This window comes from Sebastes umbrosus, chromosome 3 (genome assembly GCF_015220745.1).
Source record: "Sebastes umbrosus isolate fSebUmb1 chromosome 3, fSebUmb1.pri, whole genome shotgun sequence".
Classification (NCBI taxonomy): domain Eukaryota; kingdom Metazoa; phylum Chordata; class Actinopteri; order Perciformes; family Sebastidae; genus Sebastes; species Sebastes umbrosus.
In genome coordinates, this window is record NC_051271.1 from 17,708,241 (window position 1) to 17,728,918 (window position 20,678).

The 20,678-nt window shown below is 40.5% G+C and overlaps 1 protein-coding gene across 1 annotated transcript; it reads right to left on the reverse strand.

Annotated features, from left to right (window-relative positions):
• Positions 1-4,263: 4,263 nt before the first annotated feature.
• LOC119484765 (axin-1-like) lies at positions 4,264-18,448 on the reverse strand. Its single transcript, XM_037763838.1, has 13 exons — positions 18,243-18,448; positions 16,223-16,919; positions 12,858-13,051; positions 12,547-12,699; positions 11,911-12,045; positions 11,690-11,786; positions 10,622-10,759; positions 8,971-9,361; positions 7,506-7,668; positions 7,218-7,394; positions 6,063-6,362; positions 5,785-5,934; positions 4,264-5,506 (listed from the first exon to the last, which is right to left on the reverse strand). Exons 2-13 carry the CDS (start codon positions 16,847-16,849, stop codon positions 5,380-5,382), a joined length of 2,652 nt encoding a protein of 883 aa, XP_037619766.1. The 5' UTR covers positions 16,850-16,919; positions 18,243-18,448; the 3' UTR covers positions 4,264-5,379.
• Positions 18,449-20,678: the final 2,230 nt, after the last annotated feature.

A 20,678-nucleotide genomic window follows, 5' to 3' on the forward strand; every position in this document is an offset into this window, starting at 1 on the left:
AATAATATATATTATATAATAAAATATATATTTTATAATAATATATATATATATATATATATTATTTCTGCAAACCGTGGTGGAAAGCAACATTTCCTCAAGTACGGTAGCCTACTTAAAATTTGAAGTACTTTTACTTTACTTGAGCATACCCATTAAGATACTTTATACTTCCACTGCAGTACATTTATTTTAAAGCTATAGTTACTTTTCAGATTAAGATTATAAAAGCATATGATTATTTAATTAAATATAGATTAAGATACTCAACAGTATGTTATGGAGTACTTAAAATTAGAAACATTAAAGTACAGCTTACACATTGATTCATCAATAATGATCCAATAATATAATACAACACTTACGAATAACGAATACTTTTACTTTGATACTTTAAGTACATTTTGTTGCTGAAAATTCTGTACTTTTACTCGAGTAAAATTTGAATGCAGGGCCTTTACTTTTACCTCTATATATTTTACTTACTGTTTTAAGTAAAAATAAATAAATAAATAAACAAATAAAACATGAATATATATACTTCTTATTATGCATATACATTTACTACATTCCTGTTATATAGTTTATTCATTAGCAATACTGTCTACCAAAAATGTATATTACTTTGTTATATATTTTATTATTTTATTTATACTTTAACTTGCACTATTTTTTGTCTTAGATTCTCATTTTACTTTTACTTGTGTGATTTCCCTTTTTTTTTAATGAGCCTTGTTGAAGGGTGCCTGAGATCCAAGATTTTTATTTCAAACGACTGCTTCACTGTATGTGAATATTGTGCATATGATAATAAGGAACTTGAGACTTAATGAAGTATTTCTATATTGTGGTATTGCTACTTTTACTTTAGTATGTGATTTGAATACTTCTTCCACTACTGCCTGTTCACAATAAGTGGTAAAACTGTCTTAACCTTATACTTTGGGCTATATAATCATCTTACAATTCATTTCAGCAATTACTTTGTAATAGTTGAGTAATTACACTATTACAATATCCATTTACACCAAATATTAATAAATATTCCAACTTGTAATTACTATAAAAGTAGCAGAAATGAAAGGTTACATATTTTCTTAAACCTACACAGTTGCACTTTGACCTAATTACTCTTAAACAACATCTATCTCCATGACAAATGAGTAAACTCCATCCATCCATGAAGACTGTGATTTGGCTAAAAGCTCCAGAAAAAGCTAGAAGGTGATCATTGAGTTTGGATTGTTTTGTCAAAATCATGAGTCCTTTTAACTTTGGCATCTTTAATTGTTACGGTAAAGGACAAAGAAACACTAATCAATTACTTACATTACAATTTTAACTACTTTATATATATATATATTTGAGTGGGTCACAAAAATAAATAAAATGTTATAAATTTATCATAAGTTTGTTACAGGAAATCTTCATCTGCAAAGTAATAGCTATAGATAAAGTATAGCTGTCAATTTAATGTAGTCGAGTAATAAACATTCATTGACATTTATTCCTGAACTGTAGTGAAGTAAAGTAGAATGTAGCACAAAATAGAAATACTTTAGTACGAGTATTTATAGATTTTATGGAAAATACTTGCTCCTTCAACAACACAATGAAGAAATAGGTTCTTTTCACCGAGACATTTTAACTTGTCACAGTAGGAAAAGCACCGGTATTAATAGAATGAATGATGGCTGAATTTCATTTAGCTGCTTCAGTTTCATGCTGATTCACTGGCAAACTTAAATAGCCCCACAGCCGTTGTTAAAGTTATTAGTAACACCTGTGCTTTTCCTGCTATGAAAAGTAAAATATTTGCTGTTATAACACCAGGAGGCTCAGTCTTAATTTATGTCAAAAATAGACGGTTAAAAGGCATGTGCGGTGTTCCGTGTAAGAACAGTGTGTGAATAAGGAAAAAAATGAAGTAAACACAGAACAATAAAAGAAGAGGAAAGATTTATTCAACATCTTTATTATGAAGTACCTTTTTAAAAGAAATGTACAAGTGGAACCAGCACAGTGACATCTTGGCGTTTACCTTTGAAAAACAGAAACACCGTGGACATGTGGTGCGGGTCTGAAGACACGTATGAAATGATAATGTACATATTTACAGCAGAGGATCTATCAGAACAGAAGTGAGCAAGCATGACTGCAGCTAAAAAATACAACGGGACTGACTGGAAATAAAAACTTTGAACATTAAAAGCACGGATTGGTTCAATAAAGATATTTCGAAAGATAACATGATAAAGGCACTGTGTTTCACACAAACTGACGACACAACAGACGCAGTTGTTTTGTTTTGTCCATCGAATCATAATCACAAGAAACAACTCTTCACAAATGTTGTCATTCAACCGTCCCTGGGCGTTCTTTCTAACAAAACAGATAAAATATATCAGAGGGCCATAGCAGTTTGCACATAAACATTAAAACAAAAATAGATAATTCAACTCATCAGGAAAACATTCCTTATAAAGAACATGCTTGGTGATTATTAAAATTACATTTTTTTTTTATAAACAAATACATATCTAAATTTTAAAATTTCATATTGAAGGCATAATGGGTTGAAGTGAGGACAAATATGTTTTCTGATCCTATGTTTTCCCTTACTGGGCAGAAACCCAGGACAAATTGTATTTGACATTCCTGCAAGACGTACGGTAGGACCTCTTTGTTTCATGAACACATTCAATGAACTACCAGCATAGATAACACAAAACACTGAGTCAGGCCGACAGCTTGAGATCAATACTGAAGACGAGACGCGACGACAGGACCGATGAAGGGACTTCCTTTGAGGACATAGCGGGTTAAAAGTTTAAAAAAAGTCAAATTACATTCAGCTTACATAGCTGGTGTGTGATTCAGTGCGCTGTCTGCACGGTGCTTTATGATGTTGAGGTTTGAAGGAATAGTTTGACATTTAGGAAAATACGCACATTTCTTATTTAATTCTTGCTGAAAGTTAGACTGATACCATTCTCATGTTCGTGCCTTAAATATGAAGCTACAGCTCTTTTGCTTAGCTTAGCATAAAGACTGGAAACAAAGGGCTTGGGCTGCAACCAACAATTATTTTCATTGTCGATTAATCTGTCAATTACTTTCTTGATTAATCGATTAGTTGTTTGGTCTATAAAATGTCAAAGAATGGTGAAAAATGTTGATCCAAGATGACGTCCTCAAATGTCGTTTTGTCCACAACTCAAAGATATTCACTTTACTGTCATAGAGGAGTAAAGAAAACAGAAAATATTCACATTCAAGAAGCTGGAATCAGAGAATTTTGACTTTTTCTTAATAACATTACTAAATTATCAAAACAGTTGGCGATTAATTTAATAGTTGACAACTTGCAGCTCTAGCGACAGCTAGCCTGGCTCCGTCTAAAGGGAACAAAACTCACCTAGCAGCTCCTTTAAGGCTCCATTAGATAACACGTTATAGTTAGTTTGCAATACAGCTGAGACTTAATTGATTAAACAATTGACAATTGAGAAAAGTGACTAGAAACAAGTTTGTTTGATTAATAAAATCATTTTTCACATTCTCCAGTTTCTAAATCGTGTCGATTTTTTTTGTCCTATTTGATAGTAAACAGAATATCTATACATTTTTAAATGTTGGTCACACAACTGTGATCTGTGATGGAAGACATTTGATAGACCAATCAGTTAATCGAGACAATAATTGGCAGATTAATAGATAATAATAATCAGTAGTTGCAGCTCTGGTTTGTTTAATCTGTACAAAAGCCAGGCTAGCTGTTTCCCCCTGTTTTCAGACATGAGAGTGGTATCAATTTTCTCACCTAACTCTGCAAGAAAGGAAATAATTCCCACAATGTCAAACTATTCTAAGATAAGCTGCAGATTTTAGACTCAGTGTTGAGCTACAAAGTCTGAAGTTTAGGAAGAAGATTCCCTTCTGCTCATGATGAAAAAAACCCACATTGGATGCTTGTGGACTTGGACTGCACAGACAGACACACGCATGTAGGCATACGGGACGCACAATATGCTCTTTGGCTGAGTTCAGGCGTACAACATGACACAGGCTTTCACACTCGCCAACACGCTTCAGAATAAGCATTCTAGACAGTAATGGCACTGGCCAGGCAGGCAGGCACCGAGACTGAGTTACGTTACAGAAAAACACATGACGTATATGAGGTGACAGTGTGACCTGTTAAAAAAACAATAGATGCTGTGGTCAAAGATGGCACACCGTTAGTGTGCACTGCTCTTTTTCATGAGAATTGTTGAGGGTATAAAAAAAAAAAAAAAAAAGAGCCTACAATTAAAATGCATTGCGCAGGAGAACAGAAGTGCACACTCACAGGTAAACAGTACAGAAGTGAGGTGCAGGGATGTGTTATAGAAGGGGAAAAACAAACATAATGGCTGCCCTGAAATGACTAATGAACTAGCTTCAAAACATACACAATAAAACAACATTAAGTTGAGATATAACGAAATTAGGCTGCATTAATAAGTAATAGTACCTGCCTTGTACATACACAATTCAAATAAAATGAAACAAGTAGCTAGGATACTTGTCTTTATCAAAAATATGTAGCTTTGGTAAACAAGTTATGTAGAGAACTGTTGTCTGAACATGTTGATGTGAGAGATCACTACATGACATCTAGGAATCAAGGGTGAGAAAGTTTGTGTTTTTTGAGGCTATGAAGTCAACGAGAGGAGAAGCAGGCTAAAGTTCCACTCCCCCCAAATATCCTCCGTCCTCTCCCCCTTGTCACCAGCTGATGAGGAACAGAGACAGCAAAAGGCAGCGAGACTCCCGAATGGAACAAAAAACTGCTTTCTTTACTGTCCCGAAGCACCGATTGAAGAGTTTCCGTGGTAATGTAGCAGCATCGTAATGGTCTGCGGAGGACAGACTCCTCCAGAGCAGAAGTGGAAGACTACTTTAATCCTCTCTCCTTCCAGCAGTCCCCCCTCACCCTTTTTCCATCCATCGTAGTGGAAGTGGAAGACTGGTCAGACATCAGATTTTAACAGCGCTCCTCGAAAAATATCCACAGTGGAGACAAGACAGGTGAAATAATTTATGTTCCTTTCCTCCATTTCCTTATGGCCAAGCTTCTTCGCTTTATGTGGGTTTGATCCAGGCGTGACGCCGACATCCAGATAGTCCGTAAAAATAACCGCCTCCTTAATACTCGAGCTTCTACCATGCAGCGCGATCGCCCCCCCTCTGTCACACATCGCTTCTTCCCTCTTTCTACTTTCTTTCGCTCGTTTTTTCTCACAGCTGAATTGCTATCCAACCCCCAATGTTTCTCTTCCTATCTCCTTTTTTAATTTTTTCCCCAATTCTGTGTCATCTTCCTGTTCCCAAATTTCAGTCAACCTTCTCCACCTTCCCGATGATCTTCTCCTCGAAGATGGGCAAGATGGCGTCATCGTCACGAACCTCCTCGAACACTACGCCGCAGTCAAACTCGTCGCTCACTTTCTTAAAGTAGAACCTGCACACCAAAGAAAACAGATAATGCACAATTATTTCATTCAAATGATGACAAATTTGTTCCTTTAAAAAGTGACATTCTGACCCAAACCATTAGGGCTGGGCAACATATCGATATCATGGTATGAGACTAGATATCATCTTAGATTTGGGATATCGTAATATCGCATAAAGTCGTCTTTTCCTGGTTTTAAAGGCTGCATTACACTTAAGTGATGTAATGACTGTTCTAGCTGTTCTATAAGTTCTATAAATATTAAAATATGTGCATGTTCTCACCTGTAATGGCCCTTTTTGGTAAGCAGCTCCTTGAACTGGCCCAAAGTCACCACACGGCCTTTGACTGATGTTCGGTATGGGATTGGCTCTCCACAGAAGTAGTAGGCGACCGTCATGTTCTCACACAATTGGCGCTTACCAGACTTATGCCTGAGAGAGGACGAGATCCGTGTCAAAACACTCAAGAATACATCTAAACACAGACACAAGTTAACGCCCTCTGAGGCAAATATGTGATATTTTGGGTAATACAAATCTAGAAATGACTCAACACCTACCTCTGCTTGGCCTGCTGTAGTGCGTTCCTCCTCCTCTCCTCCTCCAGCCTCCTCCTAGCCTCCTCCAGCTGGGTGAGGGGGTTGGGAGCCGGGTTGGGGGGCATAGCTGGGTCCTGGATGAAAGGGTGCGAGGGCTGGACCTGGGTGGACGATGAGCCGGGGATGGCGGGGGACACTGACGAGGGGTTGTTGCGTAGCTGGGCAGAGACCCAGGGGTGTACGACTCCAGGTCGCTCCACTGAAGTCGGACGTGGCGATTCGCTGCTGGGTCCCGTCCTCCTCGAGCCACTGGTGCTGCCGCTGGAAAAACAACAGAGACGGAGACAGGATGAATGTCAAAGGACTCAAAATATCCAAAAGAGAGTGTTGCTCCAATGAGAGTGATGCCGATTTACAGCTCTACAAACAGCCAAAGAACAAAAGAATCTGGAAAAATTCGTTATGCAGCTGGATGAATATAAATCCCCTCAATCCTATATTCTGAGGGGAAAGTAGCTGATATGATAGTGCTAAAATATTTAAAAAATCGTATTGGCAACGGTACACATAAAAATAGCTTCTGCTCTGACAATCCTGCTACATTGATTTGAATGGGTATGTCCGTTCTAGTCCTATTCTATTTCTATGCCAAAAACAGAGCTAAAAGGAGAGTAAATATTTGACTTATGTTCATCAGATGGAAACAAATACGACTCCAAATGAATGCTAATGTTGCTTCCATGTCTGCTGGATGTGTAAATATGCAACAGTTTGCCTGAGAGTTTGCTCTATCAACTTAAAAAGGTGGTTTACGGCTCGTTGCTGTTGCTCCCACACGCCACAAAAAAGGGTTGTTATAGGTTTAATTGATGTTAATCTGTTGATGTTAATTTTATGTTACATCATTTAATTTGACATACATGTCATGGTTTACGGATGTAGTGAAGCCTCTATTGTCCTGCATGTTTACATCAACTTTTAGCCTGACACAAGCTGCTTGAATATCTTACTCATTAAGCTTGACACGTCAGTGTGAACTCGTAAATCATTACGACTTCAATAAAATATTTTAAATAAATTAACAAACATAATTCAATGTATTTCTAAAAATATCTTTAAGTATTAAATAATCATTTTTATATGAATCATGTACCCGTAATATTACATAATACTCACACATGCGAGGTCTTCCTTTGTCTGTCTCCTTCCATCATCCACTGCAGGATCTTCTGGTTTCTCTCCAGATCCTCCATTGGTACCTGGCCTTCCACGCCACGCCCACTCTCCTCCCCTTTGCCTGACGTCTCCGGTGTCTTCTTACAACCTCGCCGTGATAGCGTGCTGCCTTTACTACTGCAGAACCAACAGGTAACACAAACAGTTGAGGCCATCTGAATAAAAACAGCACATGCAGTTTGCTGTACACCTTGTAAATGTCCCACACATTCAACCACACTAGCCTACCTGTAGCCCATGCCCTCGAGCGTGCTGGCTCCAGCCCCGTCGGCGTAGTTACGACTTCTCGCCGGGTCTCCGTTCCACATGGGGTTAGCCTGAGACCTAGAGCCCGCCTCCTCCTGCCCTTCTCTTCCTCGGTGGTGATACGGCTGCTTGTGGTGATGCATACCTGAGACAGACATCACAGTCAAACTTACTGGTGACATACCAGCCTCTCGTCAATACGTCGCACGCCAAAACACACGACTGCATTTGAAGCACCAATCTCTCCAGCTATGGCTCACCAGGAAATGGTTTAAATATTATCTTTGTAAAGCCAGGACTGTGGCTAGTCGAGGTCTTCTTCTCTTCTTTTTAAGTACAAGGCTGCTAAGTAAGGAATAATGTACAGCAAGCCGGTCATTGTTGTGAAATAAACCCTGACAAGGTGATGCAGCACTGTAATAATATCCCGCTTATTACACACCCACTTAGTTAAGAAATCAATAATTTGACACAAAAACGGTGCGCCAGAGTCCAACATCAGAGCTGCGCCCATAGCAACGGTCTGTTATACATAGCAACGGTCTGCTATAAAGAAATAACAGACCGTAGAACGCCGTGATTGACCAATCAGAATAGAGTATTCAACAAAGCCGTGTAATAATATTCTATACTTTTCTCACAATTAACAAATCCCATGAAAAGACCAAAACCAGCAATGAATTGATCCGAACAAGTCTGTCCTGCTGTTGTAAACATTCACTAGAGCGCTAAAAGTGTATTCATCCGCCGCTGAAAATAGTCCCCAACAAGCACCGTTTTCTTCTTGTTTGAGTAACGTTTGTCAAAAACTACTACAGCTGTTTTAGGGAATTACTGAGCCTTTTAAAAAAAAAATTTAATTATATATCTGTGACCGTTTTTTTAAAGATTTATATCTGCAGTAGGAACCAATGTGCTTGGGAATAAGTGCCATCGTCCATGACCAGTGACCAGCCAATCGGTCTTAGATATAGCCAATGCTGTGTCGGTCAAATTTACACGCATGCGGCGCACGATGGTTCACAACACGCAGCCGGTGGCACAGACAGTAACTGACAATTCTCACATCCACACACTCACAGTGTTGGCGACTTTCTCGACTTTTCAGACCCTTTTAGTGACTTTAGTTCTAAAAAGCGAGTGTTCATGAGGATGAGACAGATGTACGTACGGACTGAAACCCCCAAAACATAATGCCTCAGGCCACGGCTGTCGCAGAGGCATAAAAACAGAATTGGCCAAGAAAATTGCAATTGGTGCATCTCTAGTCTTTTCATGGGATTTGTTCACACAAGAAAAATACAACAGTCAGGATGTGATCATCGGATCAAGTCTTAAAAAAAGATTTTCTTCAGCATCACTTCGGGGAGCAGCGATATGTTCACCAGCACCGAGGGTTGCCGGGTTGGTTTACACAGAAAATAACGAGTGGATGTTGTCTTCTTACCTTTGACCCCAGCAGGAGGCAGACTGTGACCTCCCCCTCGGTGTGGGGGGCAGTGAGGCGGGCCGATCCCCCCGTCAGGTGACCGCGATGATTTGGGTGGAGTGTGTCGACCCCCTCCTCCTAAGGTGCTGTTGGTTGCCCCTGGCGACTGGCAGCCCGGCGTTTTCATCACGCGCTGCACATGCTCATCCAAAATAGATTCCGGGTCGTCGTCGAGGGAATCCTCCATGGCAACCAGGCCGCCGTAAGTGGCGACTGTTGCCGTGTTAGCAGTGGTCTCTGAATAACGGGCGCCATAGAGAGGTGGAAACGTCGAGGGGAGGGGGAGTGGTATGCTATGAGAAGACATGGAGGTTGTCACGGAGATGTCAGCATCGTCACCCTCTTCTTCCTGTTGGGAGAAGGAGGAAAATATTTGACCTCTAACTGGACATTCACGTTGTATAAATCAGTATGTACACACAAAGACATGGACTGAGGAAAAAAATTAATGAATGGCCTTACCAAACTAATATGTGCAGGAACATTTCAGACACATAATGCAAAAATAATTTGGTAATTTCTTATTAAAAATAGAGACTTCAATAAACATTACTGTGACCATTTACTAGCCTTTGGTTAAATCTGGCTGAACACTAAGTAATTTTAACTAATAAATGTTATTTCAACAGTTTTTTTCCCCAGGGAGGAAAAACAATAAAAAGGCAGCATATAATTGTGGTTATTTTGAAAGAATTCATTATTAAGCTATATGCAAATTATGCATTTAACACTGGTGGATCCATAAGCCCATTTAGCTTTGTGTTCTCAGTGTATACAGCGTGTTGTAAGGTGACACCGTATGCAAATGTGAGTTGGTGATGACGAGTGAGTTGAGACAGAAAATAGGCAAATCTAGTACAAACCATTTAAAAAAAATGTACATAAAGGTTTTGTTTACTTTAGTGCTAGATAAAAATCACATTGACTACTTTTACATGCACAACATATTCTGTTTTTTTGCGCTCGTTCTGAAAAAGACAATATTCCTACTAAGCCATTAACATGGCTAATGAAAATGAATATTCCACTAATATTCCAGTTTACATGCAGCATAACGTTACTCCGATTAACGTAAAACACACCCACGACCTACGTCCTACTTTAATTTCCCTCCTTTTCCAACTGCAGTCATATTGCTCCCGTGGTGTACCCTTGTTGTCACCGCTGTAAAATAAACTCATTGATTTACCGCCTCGTGGTTGTGTGCCTCCAACAACCAGTCCAGTTGCAGTTTACATCAATTTGTGTGTTCAAAATATAATCACTTCATCATTTTATCCTGTTGTCTGAAATTGTCATAAATATCATATGAATTCTTGAGTTATGGCCAAACATGTGTTTTGTGAGGTCACAGTGACCTTTGACCATCAAATTCTAATCAGTTCACCCTTGAGTCCAAATGGACGTTTTCACAAATTTTAAGAAATTTCGTCCGTACGTTCCTGAGATATCAGGAACAGACAAACCTACAGACCGACGGACAACCTGAAAACGCTATCTTCCGGCTCTCCGGAATCAACACTGTGTGAATAACTGGGATAAATTACAGCTCAACTCACAGTGTCCGAATCGCACACACACACACACACACACACAGTAATACACTCACCAGTCGTACTCTCTTCAGCCTCTCTTCGAGTCTTTCCTGAGCCTCTCTCTCTCGGAGAACCGTCTCCAGCCTGCTGATGAGCTCCGCTGCAAACCTCTCGGGCTCTACGTGGATGTCCTTTGGCATGCGGTACGTGCGCTGTATATGGACACAAACACAAATATTACATGTCACAAATTCCTACGCACATCTGCAGCTAAAATTATTTAAATAATTATTTAATTAAATGCCATTTTAGTAAATTAACGTTTAAATTATTAACAAATTTAGGCAGGAAAAACGGTAATAACCATTAAATGGCTCTACTAAAGATGTACTAGTTGCAATAAAGAATCAAGCATGAATCAATATAACACAAAATGTTGTGACAAGGCAACCCACTCTCAGCTATTTGTTGTCTGCTACAGTAATAAAACAAATTCTCACTGATATTTGAATTAGGTCACCAGGGATCATGTTACTGTTATGCTACATGCATACATATGAATAAGTGTATACACCGATCAGCCATAACATTATGACAGCATGGGCACCCTGACCGGTCTGCGGCTACGCAGCCCCATACACAACAAACTGCGATGCACTGTGTGTTCTGACACCTTTCTAACGGAACCAGCATGAACTTTTTCAGCAATTTGTGCTACAGTAGCTCTTCTATTGGATCGGACAACACGGGCCAGCCTTCGCTCCCCACGTGCATCAATGAGCCTTGGGTCTGACCGTGTCGCCAGTTCACTGGTTTTCCTTCCTAGGACCACTTTCGGTAGGTCCTGACCACTGAAGACCGGGAACATCCCACAAGAGCTGCAGTTTTGGAGATGCTCTGACCCAGTCGTCTAGCCATCACAATTTGGCCCTTGTCAAAGTCACTCACATCCTTACGCTTGCTCATTTTTTCTGCTTCCAACACAAAGTTCAAACTTCAAAATGTTCACTTGCTGTCAAACTGCCAGATACCATTGTAACGAGATAATCAATGTTATTCCCTTCACCTCTCAGTGGTCTTAATGTTATGGCTGATCGGTGTGTGTGTAGGTAGGTGATATGAATGCTGTCTGTATAACTCACAGGTATATGAGGTAGGGGCACACGTCCATTGGCTTTGGCACTTTCATGCATCTCTTTACGATGCTGCTTCCGATATCTGTATGGAGGAATACCATCGCTGCACACACAGATAAACAACAATTCAATTAAATTAAGATCAGGGCAGCTACTTCAGTCTGAAAACCAGTGGTGTCATGCATATATATTTTGCTGTAATTCTGGGTTCATCGGTGTGTACTCACACACTGCTGTCGGTCAGTGACAGTGTGTCTGCATCGCTCGACATGCTCTGCTGCTCACTGTCATTGGCACTGGTTGCTGGAGCACGAGCGTATCCCATGTTAGCGTAGTACGGGTTTACCGGCTCCCTCCAGGGCCTGAGGATGAGTGGACAGAGTAGAATGTAGTGAGCTCACATTCAAATGTTCATACATGTACACATTCATGCACACGCAGGCAAGGGGTCAGTCAGCGTGAAGCCAGGACGAATTCTTTTTTCCATTACATTAAACACAATTTCTATGACCAGGACACGTCTCAAAACTTCTCGTGTTGGGTTGCTTCTAACTCAGCAGGTTTGGTTTATTATTTTTCATCATTACTCAGATAATATTTGTAATTTTAACACAATTTAAAGAACCTAGAGACACATATAATGTAGAGGAAAAAATGTTTTTAAGACCGTTGCATTTGCGCCAAAATTCACTATTACAGTAAAATGGGTAAACTGTACACTAGACATGGTGGTATTAAAAATGAAAAGATAATTGACCATGTAAATGATCCAATACTGATGTAAAAAAAATTATTTCAATATCAAACATTGTGATGGGAAACAAACTCTATGACATCACAGTCTTCTTGATGAACCCACACACCTGTACTCCCTGCTGTCCGGCCTCCTCCTGTTGGTCGAGGATCTCTGCGGTGCTGTCTGCATCAGCAGGCTTTGAGTCAGCCTACCAGCTGGTGTGTCTTCACACTCATCCTCATCCTTCTCTTCATCCTCCTCCCTCACTCCTCCTCCACACCTAAGATCAGATTAAATTAGATCCGTTAGTCAAACATCATTATTTCACACGTTATGAACTACTCGGAAAAGTCAGTGGAATATATTGTTGAGTTATTCCAGATGACAGGCACACATGGATCCCGTGCAATACCTGACATTAATTTTGCATCATCTCACCTCCACTCCTCATCCTCAGCGAGTGTGGGTAAGTACCCAGGCACAGGCTTGGCTGGCCCCGATGAAGGGCTCTGATCACTGGGGTTAGGCTTGGGGCTCTCTCCTCCGGTCCGCGTGTACTCCAGGTACAGATCCGACTTCAGAAACAACGGGTAGGTGTTCTCCTCCATCATGCCCTGGATCTCCGTCTGGGCCTGGAACAGTCAAACACACTGGTCACATATCTGGACTCAGAGCTTGTACAAAACTAAATGATACCCAAAGAAGATATCTTCCTTTCACTCACACAATGTTTAAAATCACTTAATTGAGTCCACCTATCAATCGATGACAGTCTTTTCAGACTGAAGCAAAGATTTAATGGTCTGGAAGGTTTTGACCCGACTCATGATTTAGTTCTAACTCCTGCTTAGCTTTTTGAGAATAAATGCTAAACACAGGTTACTAGGGGTGGGGGAAAAATTAATACAGCATAGTATTGTGATATTTTGCGTGGCAATATTGTATCGATACACAGACATCAAGTATTGATCTTTTATTATATAAACTATTAACTTCTTAATCCGACGGCGGGCCCGGCCGCTATTCTGTCTTGCAGAAGTTGTAGCGGGCTCAGTCTTAAAGCTAGAGCAAATATACTTGTATCATATGAAACTAGAAAACCTAGGGAATCCATTGGTACCAGCCATGTCAGAACCAACCAGAAGAACGCTAAATAACGCTCCAAACTAAATTTTGGCAAGGAAAAACTGGCATGGCCATTTTCAAAGGGATTCCCTTGACCTCAAGATATGTGAATGAAAACTCTGAGATGAACGGAGTGAAAACTGTATCCTATTAGATAAAAACAGATGTTGACAAACAGTTGAAAAAAGGTAATAAATCGCAATATGTCTTATCGCAATACTCAGCATATCGCAAAATGTTTAAAATCGCAATAAGATCGTACTGTGACTTAAGTATCGTGATAATATCATATTGTAGGGCCTATGTTACTATGCCCAGGTTACCATGATCACTATAGGGGTTTTATAGCAAACTAACACCCGCTTCAGGTCAACACAATGACACACGGTAAACCCACATTTATGTAACTGACTACCAAACTAGTCACACTTAATCCAGATTGACACAGAGTTGTGTTATGCCCAAATATGTCAATCAGTGTTAGGGCTGCACAATAATCAAATATTAATCACGATCACGATTTTGACTTCCCACAATTAAATGAACATGATCGACTGCGATATTGGCGTTAATAATACGTGCTCCGCTCATAGAAAACTCCACTGCATAAATCAAGCATTTCCTAAACTAACAGCTAGAGATGAACTGTCAATCAGCAGCTGATCGAAGCCGGCAGTTTTTCAGCAGTCTCATATGCTCATATCTGTTTTTTTTACCAGTCAGATACACATGTGCAGCCGCCACATGAAGGTTTTACGTTGGCAACACAACATGACGTTGGTGTGGAAGTTCTTCAGTGGGAGTGAAGAAGACATACAGCAGCAATTTGTCACAACTGCAAGTCCAAAATAAGCCGTGGAGGACACCAGTGATAGCAGTCTCTCATATGTGTGGGTTCTGAAAACACATTCAGTAGACCCACATCATCATATCAGTAAACAGCGATGAATACAGAAAGCATGAAAGAGATCAAGGGGCGAAAGAGGGCACAAGTGGGCGAGTGAGAGAAAACCTGAAACTACACCGCAACTTGATTTGGTCTTTTGTTGTGGTTTACTTACTAGAACCGGAAAACACAAGTTAAAGCAGCAGTGGAAAACAACCAATCAGAGCCGAGCTGGAGGCTGCCGTCTATGAGCCGGCTGTCAATCACTCGCAAAGTCTGATCAAATGGTCAAACTAGGAAGCACTGATCAAATATGAATTAATATCCTGTTACTGTAATGCCTATTTCCTCAGAAACATCTTGTAGTGTACTGTTTAGATGTAAAATGAGAAAGTTTGTGACCCGACAGCCATGTTGAGACCTGCTGAGGAAATACCAAGCACTGCCCACCAGCCGGAGCACAGCCAATAGTAACGCTCAATAGGAACGCTCTCCCTCCGAAATGACCCGTGATTGGCCAAAGTCTCCCGTCACGGGCTAGATTTAAAGCCTGAAAACAGAGCCATGAGGAGGTGCAGAAGTCTAGTTTTCTCTCAGAGCACTTGAAATACAATATGCTGAAAGGTTATTATGGAATTTTTGCCCAATGATGCCAAAAATATCCTGCCTACCCCCACTTTAACATATAAGTCTGTGGCTTGGCAGTGACAGGTGTGGAACATAGCTGCATCCTTTCTTTGTCACAGTTAAAATACTATTTACTGCAAGGCTGTAACAGCCCTTTACGACCACAAAACATATTCAGGAACCCAGAAACCTTTTGATGTAATCTCTTCAAAAGTCTCTCCAGTGGAGCAGTACTGAATGTTGCTGACAGGTCCATTACAAGCTTCAAGCCTGCAACTGTTGTGCAGCAATTCTGAATGCAAATATGGTAAATATTCCCATCATTGTGAATAATCTTTCGTAGAAAATTAATACATACACAAACATACTCTCTATACTACAAATGAAATGCAATCTGGCATGTTCTTACTAGGGCTGTCAAAGCTAATGTGATAATAACGCATCACGCAAATTCCTTTTAACGCCACTAATTCTTTATTATATTATTCACACTCCCATGTTGATAAGAGTATTAAATACTTGACAAATTTCCCTTGAAGGTACATTTTGAACAGATAACAAAATTTGGGATTCATTTGTGTTTAATCACGATTAAATCTTTTAATTAATTGACAGCCCTAACACAAACATACTCTCCGTAGCACAAATGAAATGCAATTTGGTATGTTCTTACACAATACTCTCTACAATTTCTGGCCTCTTTCAAGGCCCGCGACACCAGTCATGAAGGAGACAGACGTGGCTGTCAAGTTCATCAGATCATGAAGTAAATATTGACATACAACTCAACTAAGATGGCTTCATAGACATAGACCAAACACACTTGGCCCCCAACTGTGCACTGGGGAGAAGTGAGAAAAGCTGTGAAGAAAAAAAAGAGATAAAGTTCTCAGCACCAGTCTGCAGCCAGCGTTGCCATCAAAGCCAATTGTGATACCTTTTAGCGGTCATACATGATCTTGCTGTATCCTGCCAGCCTGCACAGCAATGCTGTTTTGCATTAGCCAATACCTTAACCTGGTTGAACTTGAGCATTTCAAAGAACTGAGATGGATGAAAAAACAGCCTGTGAGAAATCTATAACAATGTCCACTTGCCTGTGTAATCCAACATGCATTGCTCTTATTAGGAACATTTTCAAACATTAAATCAGTGTTTTTATTACCTGTTCAAACATGGCAGGGTCTGGATGCGGCCTCCCCACACAGTCTCTGATGAAGCTCTTGGTAGGTGCTTTAATCTGCCTGGAGACAATCCCGCTGCCGTCTACAATGTACTTCCTGTAGATGGCCTTGGCCAGCTTTGCCTTCTTCTCCTGGCTGGTCTTCCTGAACCCCGAGCAAGCAAACCAGAAGTCGAGAAGGTCCGCACACCCTTCCTGGTACAGGAAGTTTCGGAACAGCTGGATGCCTTCCTGGTCGTCTAGGAGAGAGTGAAGCGACTCTGCCCACTTCAGGTAAGGTGGAGTTGGTGAAGCCGAGCCCTCGGGTTCATACCCCAAGTCCAGATCCGGGCGACGCGGGGTCGCAGACGACGAGGAGGGTGTGTAGCTTGATGGATCCCCCATTTTAGACGACGAGGATGACGGGGGATAGCCGAGGGTTTGGGAAAGGGTGTTTGGACGGGTGTTGGCTGACTGAACCGGGGGGTCCACATCAGATCCCTCCTCGCCAGGAACCGGGGGTCGCGGAGCATCCTCGGTAAAGTGGGTAGGGACGCTCAGAGAGGCCACAACCCCACCACCGCCGCCGCCCCTGTACCCAATCCCATGTAATTCTCTGACAACACTCATGTCTCTGATTGCACAAGGCAGAGGTCAGATCTCCCCCTCTAGCAACGATTTTGCTGGCAAACAATTCACCCTACGATGGAAACAAGAAAAGCAGTTAGTTGAAGCATTGACAACAAAGGAAATAAAACATTATCACTAAGATAAGTTAATGGAAGCGGTCTGACTCATCTCTTTCAACCCCTCCATTGTGTCAGACCACACATATACAGTACATACATACACATACATATATAGCACTATTAACCAGCAACAAAATGAGCATACATAAAAAATAGAATAGAGCAGGATATAAACAAATGTGCTTGACAATGAGGAGACTCTTATCACAAAAACTTAAAATATTGCAAGAATGTTAAGGTGTCATGTAAGCTTGCTAACCAATATGAATACAGTCAGATACTTTGCATCTAGCAACTAAGACTCCAGTCCATATATATATATATATAGCACTATTAACCAGCAACAAAATGAGGATACATACAAATAGAATAGAGCAAGATACAAACAAATGTGCTTGACAATGAGGAGACTCTTATCACAAAATATTGCAAGAATGTGAAGTTTTCATGTAAGCTTGCTAACCAATAAATGTTATTACTTGTTAGTTATTTTGCATCTAGCAATTGAGACTCCAGTCTCACCAAAAACACACTTTACTATTTACAACATTAAAGTGTTTTTGGTGAGACTGGTGTCTTAGTTGCTGGATGCAAAGTAACTAACAATAAGTAACAACAATAACTGTTATTGTTGTTACTTATTGTTAGTATTCTACTTTGCATCCAGCAACTAAGATTCCAGTCTCACCAAAAACACACTTTGATGTTGTGTCTAAATATCCAAGCTGAAGTTCACCAGCAAGGTTTTTGTCGTCTAGTTTAACAGCTAGCTTTAAAAGCTAACCCGCTACCAGTTGTCAAAACAAAGCTCCCACTTCATGTAGCTACACATCATTTACTAAATAACCCAACTACATGTTAACAAGCTAAGACAGCTAAGCTAAGCCTTGTAGCAAAATGCCACCAAACCAATGCCAGTAGTGCTTTGAAGTGGGAATCTCATTCATCTTGGCCTGCAAAGCAGAAGACGGTGTGGGGGGATGGGTAACAGAAACAAACTCTACAACCACCACAAGACAGGGCCTGCATGCTAAAAAACACCCCAACAACCAGCCTACTTTAGTAATGTATTCATGTGTAAACTCATACAGAAGAAACACCAACTTTCCTACTGATTAACACCAACAAATCAGGCGATCTGACATCAAACAAAACAAGAAAGCGAGGCACGTTTTCCACTCTGCTGGCTGCAGCTAGCTAGTTTTTAGGCTAGCTTGTTAGCTTGAGTTAACGTTAACCGTTCCCGTTGTTTTCACGTTAAAGTGTCCGGTTACCGTCTCTGAAAGCCCGATCCCCTTGATCCGCTGCATTGGGGATACTGGCGCGAACTGTGTGCTCCGAAACGCAGCATATGGAAAGCGTTTCTGGTGTTAAACATTAGCTGAAAACGACCCGTCGACTAGCCCTCCTTCAACTCCCCATGGTGGTGCTGCTGGCTGGTGGCTGCTGCTCGCGGAGCAATAATACACAGCGAGACGACGAGAACGTGACGTGACGTGACGTAGCGCAGCGCGCAGAGCGACGCCGCGCGGTGTGGAGCGCGTTTATAACTAGAGCTACAGTAGAGAGTAGAAGAGACATACATAGATAGATAGATAGCACTGGTGAGAGGCTTTGTGAGCTGGTGCAATAACACCACACATATTCCATTAAGAGCGACAATCCCGTATTCAACTCAAGTAAAACAAATTATTAGTATAATAAGTTAAATGTACTTAATAGGCTGTATATATGTTTGGCATCATTGGGTACAAATTCCATAATAACCTTTCAGCATATTGTAATTCAAGTGTTCAGAGAGAGACTTCTGCATCTCCTCGTGGCTCTGTTTTCAGTACTACCAGCAGGGGGCAACAAAACCACTCAGTTAGGTTTAGGAAAAAACGTCATGGTTGGGCTTTAAATAAGTACAGAAAATACTTACGGAAACAACGCAACATCAGTTAAAGTGGTATATATTTTTGGCATCATTAGGTAAAAATTCCATAATAACCTTTCAGCATATCCGTAAATGGTAAATGGACTTGCATTTATATAGCGCTTTTCTAGTCTTCCAACCACTCAAAGCATTTTACACTACATGTCAGCATTCACCCATTCACACACACATTCATACACTGAGTATACGTGCGTGCACGCCGAGCGACGCCGCGCGGTGTGGAGCGCGTTTATAACTAGAGCTACAGTAGAGAGTGTGTAGAAGAGACATACATAGATAGATAGCACTGGTGAGAGGCTTTGTGAGACACTGGTGCAATAACACCACAAAGAATCCATTAAGAGCGACAATCCTGTATTCAACTCAAGTAAAAAAATGTATTAGTATAATAAGTTAAATGTACTTAATAGGCAGTATATATGTTTGGCATCATTGGGTACAAATTCCATAATAACCTTTCAGCATATTGTAATTCAAGTGTTCAGAGAGATAACTAGACTTCTGCACCTCCTCGTGCCTCTGTTTTCAGTACTACCAGCAGGGGGCAACAAAACCACTCAGTTAGGTTTAGGAAAAAACGTCATGGTTGGGCTTAAAATAAGTACGGAAAATACTTACGGAAACAACGCAACATCAGTTAAAGTGGCAGTAGGCAGTATATATATTTTTGGCATCATTAGGTAAAAATTCCATAATAACCTTTCAGCATATTCGTAAATGGTAAATTGTCTTGCATTTATATAGCGCTTTTCTAGTCTTCCAACCACTCAAAGCATTTTACACTACATGTCAGCATTCACCCATTCACACACACATTCATACACTGAGTATACGTGCGTGCACGCCGAGCGACGCCGCGCGGTGTGGAGCGCGTTTATAACTAGAGCTACAGTAGAGAGTAGAAGAGACATACATAGATAGATAGCACTGGTGAGAGGCTTTGTGAGACACTGGTGCAATAACACCACAAAGAATCCATTAAGAGCGACAATCCTGTATTCAACTCAAGTAAAACAAATTATTAGTATAATAAGTTAAATGTACTTAATAGGCAGTATATATGTTTGGCATCATTGGGTACAAATTCCATAATAACCTTTCAGCATATTGTAATTCAAGTGTTCAGAGAGATAACTAGACTTCTGCACCTCCTCGTGGCTCTGTTTTCAGTACTACCACCAGGGGGCAACAAAACCACTCAGTTAGGTTTAGGAAAAAATGCCATGGTTGGGCTTAAAATAAGTACGGAAAATACTTACGGAAACAACGCAACATCAGTTAAAGTGGCAGTAAGCAGTATATATTTTTGGCATCGTTGGTGGCTGCTGCTCTCGAAGCAATAATACACAGCGAGACGACGAGATGTGACGTGACGTGACGTAGCGCAGCACGCAGAGCGACGCCGCGCGGTGTGGAGCGCGTTTATAACTAGAGCTACAGTAGAGAGTAGAAGAGACATACATAGATAGATAGCACTGGTGAGTGAGAGAAGTATTTACATTATTTACTTCAGTTAAATTTGTAATAACACCACAAATAATCCATTAAGAGCAACAATCCTGTATTCAACTTAAATAAAAAATATATTAGTATAATAAGTTAAATGTACTTATATTTTTGGCATCATTCAACCTTTCGGCATATTGTAGAGAGTATTATGTAAGAACATACCAAATTACATTTCATTTGTACTATAGAGAGTATGTTTGTGTTATGGCTGTCGATTTACTAAAAGATTTAATTGCAAATAAATTGCACATTTTTTTTTCCC

Bases quoted from the DNA above. Each gene is read 5' to 3' on its own strand.
- LOC119484765 (XM_037763838.1), bottom strand. From the start codon at position 16,849: ATGAGTGTTGTCAGAGAATTACATGGGATTGGGTACAGGGGCGGCGGC. The intron at 12,046-12,546 runs GTGTGTGGGTTC...ACTCATCCTCAG, and splicing joins CCGGACAGCAGGGAGTACAG to GCCCTGGAGGGAGCCGGTAA. The intron at 10,760-11,689 runs GTGAGTTATACA...GTCCATATACAG, and splicing joins TGCCCCTACCTCATATACCT to CGCACGTACCGCATGCCAAA.